The 8,528-nt window shown below is 42.5% G+C and overlaps 1 protein-coding gene across 1 annotated transcript; it reads left to right on the top strand.

The window, feature by feature from the left end:
• Nucleotides 1–1,036: 1,036 nt before the first annotated feature.
• Nucleotides 1,037–3,428, top strand: cyp26a1 (cytochrome P450, family 26, subfamily A, polypeptide 1). Its single transcript, XM_079476643.1, has 7 exons — nucleotides 1,037–1,308; nucleotides 1,458–1,682; nucleotides 1,767–2,048; nucleotides 2,123–2,278; nucleotides 2,364–2,498; nucleotides 2,584–2,736; nucleotides 2,824–3,428. Exons 1-7 carry the CDS (start codon nucleotides 1,120–1,122, stop codon nucleotides 3,160–3,162), a joined length of 1,479 nt encoding a protein of 492 aa, XP_079332769.1. The 5' UTR covers nucleotides 1,037–1,119; the 3' UTR covers nucleotides 3,163–3,428.
• The last annotated feature ends 5,100 nt before the right edge of the window (nucleotides 3,429–8,528 follow it).

Here is an 8,528-nt window from a genome sequence, read left to right as displayed (position 1 = left end):
ATTGCAGCTTGAACTACACTTGAACTTCAGGTCTGTGTGTTAATCCGTTTATTAGGTTCAAGAATGTGACGCGGAGCTGCGAGGTAAAGGCGCCTCATAATTGCGCAAAATGCTGAAAGAAGGCCAAGTTTGAAGGACGACCGCGGGCATTGGACACGCTGAAGAATACACATGGCGAAAGTCCTGTAACGGCTTAACACGTGAATGTGTTGCTTACACAGACACATGCCTGAAATACCCCGAACATGCCTGTGACATGCGTCTCCATCCCCGCGCGCGCACGACGAGAGGTGAAATGCGGGGCAGAGACACATCAAAGAAAGAAGAGAGAGCAAACGTGGAGCCGTTCCGTCTGTCTGTCTGTCTCTCTCTGTCTCTCTGACCGACTTACCAGGCTTCTCTTGCACGTTATGGCTGTCGTAAAAGCAGTCATTCCCAGACGCGTGTTGGCGTTTGCTCTCCGTGTACCGGTAACCGCTCCATTACTCTTTAAACTGACCCGGGTTTGAACCCACCGGCGGCACAACACGGTCTTCATATCTGTGATATGAGTGAACACGTGACAGCGGTGTTTCCACCCGAATCATCTGTGCGCGTCCACGCAGCAGCACGCTAATGTGAGCTCATTGAAATGCGTTTCTTTATTAGCAGAAGTGTACACGCGTGTTGAGGAGCCGCCGCGCCTCCACACGGGGACACAAAGAGGCACATTTAAGGGATTTAAAATGTAAAAGCTTCACAGTTCTTAAGCTCCTCAATTAAATCCTCCGCGGCGTTCCTGATGGCCCACAAGCCCCAGAGTAATCCGCGTAAACGACGGGAATATTCTCAACAAAAGCGCCTCGGATGCGCCCCTTTGTGTCGGGGAATTAACACCTTTTCAAAGTGAAATGTCTGGATTGTCCGCCTGCTACAGGAGGTGGTATTAAAATGCGCCTGTAACAAATGGCTCGGGGTTCGAGCGGCTTCTGGCCTGTGGGCGGGGCGAGATGACACCACAATTAAAGATGAACTTTGTGTGAACTAATTTATCTGAGGAAGGTAACGGGAGGAGACCTGCGCGCCCGCCGTGGATATATAAGGACGCCGAGCGTCTCAGTTTGTCTCGTCTCTTTCGCCATGGGGCTGTACACTCTCCTGGTCACTTTTCTCTGCACCCTCGTGCTCCCGGTGCTGCTCTTCCTGGCCGCAGTCAGACTGTGGGAGATGTTGATGGTCCGACGCGTGGATCCGAGCTGCGGTCTCCCGCTGCCGCCGGGCTCTATGGGTTTACCGTTCATCGGCGAGACGCTTCAGCTCATCCTGCAGGTACGCGCGCTCGGTTCGCTTGTTGCGTGTGTCTGTCTGTCTGTCTGTCGTTTGAACCCGTGCCAATAACGCCTTGCGCTCCCTTTCTGTCTGTCTGTCTGTCCGTCGTTTGAACCCGTGCCAATAACGTCTTGCGCTCCCTTTCACAGAGACGAAAGTTCCTACGGATGAAGCAGCAGAAGTACGGGTGCGTCTACAGAACTCACCTCTTCGGAAACCCGACCGTCAGAGTAATGGGAGCGGATAACGTGAGACAGATTCTACTGGGGGAACACAAACTGGTCTCTGTTCAGTGGCCGGCCTCCGTCAGAGCTATCCTGGGCTCTGAAACTCTGTCCAATGTTCACGGCACGCAGCACAAAAACAAGAAAAAGGTAAGAGTGCTGCTCTTTGCCTTGAAATGAAATCACGTTTGAATGGAGACCGGCCCTGACTGACTGTGTCCATGTTGTGTTTAGGCGATCATGAAAGCGTTCTCCAGAGATTCTCTCGAGCATTACATCCCGGTGATCCAGCAGGAGGTGAGGAGCGCCGTGCGCGACTGGCTGCGGAAAGACGGGTGTGTGCTGGTTTACCCGGAGGTGAAGCGCCTCATGTTCCGCATCGCCATGAGAATCCTGCTGGGCTTCCAGCCCGAACAGATCAAGACGGACGAGGGGGAATTAGTGGAAGCTTTCGAGGAGATGACCAAGAACTTGTTCTCGCTGCCCATCGACGTTCCCTTCAGTGGCTTGTACAGGGTGAGTAACAGACACGGCTCCTGAAATAAACATCATCCAACGGCAGCGTGTTTATTTCTTTCTCTCTCCGACAGGGTCTAAAAGCTCGCAATTTCATTCATTCCAAAATTGGGGAGAACATCAGGAAGAAAATGCAGGATGGCGATAATGAAAATGAGCAGGAGTACAAAGACGCTCTTCAGCTGTTGATCGAGAACAGCCGGAGAAGCGATGAGCCGTTCAGTTTACAGGTAACCATCTCCCCACCGCACACGTCAGAAGCCCCGACATGCACTTGAGTCACAAATGTAAAACGCTCTGTGTTTTTTCCTCCAGGCGATGAAGGAGGCAGCGACGGAGCTTCTGTTTGGAGGTCACGAGACCACAGCCAGTACCGCCACATCTCTGGTGATGTTCTTGGCTCTCAATCCAGACGTGGTGCAGAAGGTCAGAGAGGAGCTTCAGGAGAAGGTATGACCTCTCAACTCTCTCGGTTTCTCTAAAATACAGATGTGTTGCGTGTGTGCTGATGCAAGGATGTTGTTGTTGTTGGCAGGTTGAAACGGACGTCTATTCTCCTGGAAAGACTCTGAGCATGGAGCTGTTGGAGCAGCTGAAGTACACTGGATGCGTGATTAAAGAAACGCTGCGACTCAACCCGCCTGTACCCGGAGGATTCAGAGTGGCACTCAAAACCTTTGAACTCAACGTAAGTTTTCCTTTCACACCTTCACAATGAGGCTTATTTTGGCTGAATTCATCGGTTCTCAACGTCAAACTGTTGTTCTCTGTTCAGGGTTACCAGATTCCCAAAGGCTGGAATGTCATCTACAGCATCTGTGACACGCACGACGTCGCTGAGGTCTTCCCAAACAAAGATGAGTTCCAACCCGAGAGATTCCTGAGCAAAGACACAGAAGACGCTTGCAGGTTTAACTACATTCCCTTTGGCGGTGGCTCACGGATGTGTGTGGGAAAAGAGTTCGCCAAAGTGTTGCTCAAGATCTTCTTAGTCGAGTTAACGCAGCAATGCGACTGGATTCTGTCCAACGGACCCCCGACCATGAAAACTGGCCCAACTGTTTATCCAGTAGACCATCTGCCCACCAAATTCACTTGTTACAATAGAAATTAAGACAGAAATCAACACGAGCTTTGTACATTTTATATATATATATATATATACATATATATTTTAGATGAGCTGACATGTATTTGAGATTTTATTTTTTTGTTAATATGAAAGATGTGTAAATAGGTCTATTCAAGAAAAACAAAGGCACTCTACTTTTTTATGGATCATCTCTCCTGTATATATGTCATGTCAATTTTTGTACTGTATTATTTAATTTTCCCTGGTCACTGTATGGGCTTTATTTAATAAAACAAGTTCTTGAACAGACGTCGCCGTTCTTTTGTCGTTGGTGTCAGACTTTTCTTTCTCAGTTGAAACAAATAAGTTTGTCAAAGAAAAACATCTTTTGGGTTATAAATGTGAACAAATGCAGGAAGATCAAAGAATCTGTGTGTTTGCTGACAATAAAGCAGCACTGATACATGTAGTCCATGTTGACAGCAGTGCTTTGGTTGATTTCTGTCTGCGGTGAGTGGTCTCCCGGCTCACAGGGGTCACGTGGAAGAGACTTGTCCCGGAGTGACTCGACGCTGACATTTCTCCTGTGTTCATTTACACGCGTGCTGCCGCGGGCTTGACATCTTAATGTTCAGTCGTCCTATCGCTGCACACGCACGCCTCGGGAGACATGCAGCTGAACTTTTCCTTCTGTATAGGCCGTCTGTCTGGCCCATTGTTTGACATCTAGGGGCGAAAACAAACCGTTTTATGTCTCCTGCGAGTGTATACACAGAATTTATAGCGAGCAAATGAAAGCGCCTTGTTTTTAAAGCCAACATGTGTTTAGTAAATCAGGAGGAGAGTTTCAGGACAGCGTCTCCTCTTTTATTTCAATGTAAACCCAAACGAGACGTGAACATTTTCTGAAGCTGTTTGCCTGCGCTGGGCGTCCCAGAATACTTCTGAACACGTTGCAATGAGGTTGCTAGGGTCTTCTGACCAGTCTCGATCACATCTGATTCTCTTGTGTCCCGTTCATCCAGCAGACGGCAAACGTCACTTTAACAGTCCTTCATCTGTACAGATACAATAGTATATCTGTACTAACACTAAATATGATAAAAATACTATAGAGTACAATAACGTTTACTATAGTAGATCACAGAAAACACACTATATGATATTCTGCTGTATTAACTTTAATAAACGGGAAAAACAGTCATAATAAAGGTATAAAACCCTTTCCTGTAGTATGTAGGTGAGTTTGACTGTGTGATTGATGTGTTAAAATGTCATGTGTAATATGTAAATGTGTGAGAGAGAGAGAGAGAGCAGTGAAGTGAAACGTCTTTATCATTAGCATGAGGCTGAATGAGAAGCATTGACACGTCTGATATCTCAATCGGATTAGCTATTAGCAGCCCATTGCTATTATTGATAATCAAGAGGGGGTTTTTCACGGCTCCTCGGGGTCAAGAAGAGTTCAGTCATTTACTGAAGGAGGCCCGACCTCGCAGCGACATTCATTTAGCCGTTCCTCCTTACTCTCGAGTCTGCTTTTTACAATTGATGATCATAATGAGCTGGAAATATTGAAAAGCCAATTGTGAAGAAATCACGCTTCATGCTCACGTCATTAAAAGATGACACTGGTATTTCTTTGTGCCGATTAATAACACAAACATCACTGCTGCTTTTACTTAAAGTTAGAGATTTCACTTTACTGCAGAACATCTGTGCCGTGAATATGAACGCCGCCTCAACTCATGTGCTCTGATATATAATCTGATCTGATCGATGAAGCCCTGGCAACACTAAAGATGACAGGTTTGATTCACATGTCTACTGAGTTTTGATAAATGTCTTGTAAAGTGAAGATGAGCTCAACCTCAAGTGTTTCACACGCAAGCGTGCATCAGTCATTTGAGTTTGTGTAAATAGAGACATCAGCAGTGAATGAAAAGTGAATGATAAATGAATAGCTCAGGTTTCAACCGTAACACAAGGCCATTATACAATCCAACGAGTGAAAACCAATTCCCCAAATCATGAGGACGTGAAGAATAATATCTGTTGAGAGTCATGATGATGAATAGATCCAGCAGCAGCGTTTCAGAGTCGATGATGATGATGATGATGATGATGGGTCCAGGAGGACATTTAAACCAGTGAGATGTTCCACAGGTTACTCACAAACATTAGAATGAAGGAAATCAAAAGAGTTGAAATCACATATAAACCTATCCAATGGCTTTATGAAGACCTGTATTCACAAAACAATAAAGTTTTAAACATCAAAAGTTGATTTGCAGATATCCCTGACTAACTAACTTCTTACCGATCTCAAATTTGCAGAGCTGAAATGTTTTTTGTGTTTAAACAACATCACAAAGGTCCGGTTTCACAGACCAGGCCTAAGGCTTGTCCCAGACTAAAACAAATGTTTGATCCGTCTTAATGGAATAGAACTAGAAACATCTAAAACATATTTATTATTGCCATTGTTTTGTCAGCAGTGATGTTTTCCTCTAAAGCCTTTTTATAAAAGCGACTTAAATATATTAAATCAACTGAGGCGTAGTCCTGGCTTAAGCTAAGCCACGTCTGTGAAACTGGGCCATTATGTTGATATCAACCCAGCTGTCTAACATTCACCCGGCATTATCTTAAAGATATCACAAACATTACATAAACGAATCCAGACATAATCTGACCAAACATTTCTGATGCGCATATGTTAATGTTTAAATATATTTATGGAACATAAAGAGTAAAACTGAAACCATCATCCATTTCAATAACAGCGAGAGGTTCAGAGACGTTCTGATAACATTCAGACGCTGAGATCTGAAGACGACACAAGTTCAGACACATCTCAAACACATCTGCAGCACTTCAAGAAACCTTCGGTTTTTCATTGCAATATCGTTCATATCCTCTGTCTCATCATTGCAACAACAAAAATCAAATTCTGATCCGCTGTAAAAAAAAACTATGATGGTGATAATAACAACCAAGGATCATTCAAAAGAAGTGAAGATGAATTTGAGAAGAACAGACGGATAAACTCTTCCAAACTACTTCAACGCAATAACCAGACAGAAGACTCATAACTCATAACTCATACTAACCAACACAGATATAAATACACACAAGAACAAACATGTGAAACTAATGAAACAAGACATAAGGAAGCAAATGAGAAACCATCAAATAAAGAATAAACTGACACAAAGTACAGTTTCACAAACATGGGGACCAAACATCCACATGGTTTTGCACCAATAATGTGTGGTGAGCCGTGACATGACGTGATGAGGAAATCACACCGCACACTAACAGATATTCAAACAGAGTCCGAAATCTCGCAAATGATTTCACTGTTTGATTATTATATACTGTATGTGTTCAATATAAACAACTGTGTACATAGACCTTTTAAGGGATTTGAAAAATATGATTTATTGTTGAGAAAGCTTTTAAGGTGGCACAGCACTAGATTTCATTTTATTGCAACTTTCAAATATTGTTGTATTTCTGTCTTCACGGTTATTAAAAATTATATTTATACAGTTTTGTAAACAATACCTGGTGACATCATCACCCGAAAGACTCCGCTGGCTTCACTAGCTCCTCTGGACCTATTTTTTCGGACTTCTTCCACTATTGTAATACAGCAGATCCATATGTCCGTCACTTGCACATAACCTGAATTTGAACATTATTTTGTTGAAATTATTTGTTATTGCAATGATAGAGTTTGTAATGCAGTAACTTCACAGGAAAAGAAAAGAGTTTGGTTGAAGTCGTGCTTCTGTCAGCTGGCTTTCTGATTGGGTATCGTTTCGTTCCACGTGAGAATCAACTGCGTTCTCATGCGTTTGTCCTCTGGGTTTCCCCACACTTCAGGATTTCTGTTGAATATTTACCTGATCTTCTAATCAGTTTCATTCACTCTTAACACACATCACACCACAGGAACATGTGATAACATCATCTCTATAGCATTTAAGATCATCGGGACTTTACTTAGGATTGTTAGAAGAAGAGAAATCGGCCCGATTATCTTGTGGTGTAATTCAAAAGTTTTGCATTGTCACACATCTGTGCTATTGACTAATTGTTTTTTATATTTAATATTTATAATATAATATTTCATATTGTACCTCTTGGAGCAATAATTAAGAGACATGGAGTTGGTTTTCACTGCCATGCTGATGACACTCAGCTCTACATCTCCTCAAGCTCAGACAAAACACATCAACTCACCAACATGAGGGAATGTATAACAGATATAAACATACCAACCTAGAATACTTCCAAACTCTTGCATAAAGCCTTCATCGTCACCTTGGAACTTAGATATTATATTTGATAGTTATGAAAGGCATCTGTAAAACTGGGCTTTATCATCTTTCAAATACATCTATAACAACTATGTTGTTAAAATTGCTTCCAATGTTTCCTCATCTGTAAGTCGCTTTGGATAAAAGCTTCTGCCAAATGACTAAATGTAAATGTACATCCAAACTGTGCTGAGAAGTTCAAGATTAGACGACTATTGCAAGACTATCTGGGGTGTTGCCCTGCTGGCCTGATACAAATATCTAAAGCTCATCTCTAACACTTGAAATAATACCATTAGATAGTTTAATGTATACAATACCAACAGTTTGTGTGTGTGTGTGTGTGTACATACTGTACGTGTATGTGTCTCGTTATGTTTCATATTACTTTTAAGGTTTTTTGTGTGCAGGTTAGGTTATGCTGTTTTTTCTTGTACAGCTGCTTTGATTGATTTAAAAAATTGAATGAAATGTGTAAAGTTCATAAACATCTTTTTATGAAAACAGCATATAGAGAGGATGAATGAATGAAGGTGTGGCTCGTGACTGGGATGGGTCGCTGAGTACAGATGTTGATGTGGGATGTGAGTCAGAGTTCAGGTTTAATAACAGTCATAAAGATCTTTGTGTTGTGTTGATGTTTAGCTCAGTGAAGGCTGGTGCACTTGAAGAATGAAAGTGAGATAACCTGTAGATGTCACACATACCACACAAAGTGCAAAAGTTCACTCCTGCCATGAACTTTATCACCGCTTTTCAATTGTGTTGCCCAAAGAGTTCTGTGGAGAACCGTGATAGAGCTTTCTTCATGGGTTACATTCTCATGTTATTCTAACGTCTTAAGCTTACTTATATTTTTAAAAGCTGTTGAGATGACTTCAAGATAAGCCAAAGGATGCAGCAGAGTTCATCGGTGAGAAATGCTTTGTAATATATTGAAATATTATACCTAACTAAAATCACACATGAGATCTCTTTAATATCTCCATTATTTCTTAAATCAGTCGGATTAAATGGATCGTAGATGGAAATGATTTTTCTCCTGAGAAAAAGAATCAGAAATGTGTCTGACACCGAGCT

This window comes from Barbatula barbatula, assembly GCF_947034865.1.
Source record: "Barbatula barbatula genome assembly, chromosome: 16".
Taxonomy (NCBI): Eukaryota; Metazoa; Chordata; class Actinopteri; order Cypriniformes; family Nemacheilidae; genus Barbatula; species Barbatula barbatula.
This window is presented reverse-complemented; position numbering and strand designations above follow the sequence as displayed.

Coding starts and splice junctions, on each gene's coding strand:
- cyp26a1 (XM_079476643.1), top strand. CDS start 1,120: ATGGGGCTGTACACTCTCCTGGTCACTTTTCTCTGCACCCTCGTGCTC. Junction 2,049..2,122: donor CCTTCAGTGGCTTGTACAGG/GTGAGTAACAGA, acceptor TCTCTCCGACAG/GGTCTAAAAGCTCGCAATTT. Junction 2,499..2,583: donor GAGAGGAGCTTCAGGAGAAG/GTATGACCTCTC, acceptor TGTTGTTGGCAG/GTTGAAACGGACGTCTATTC.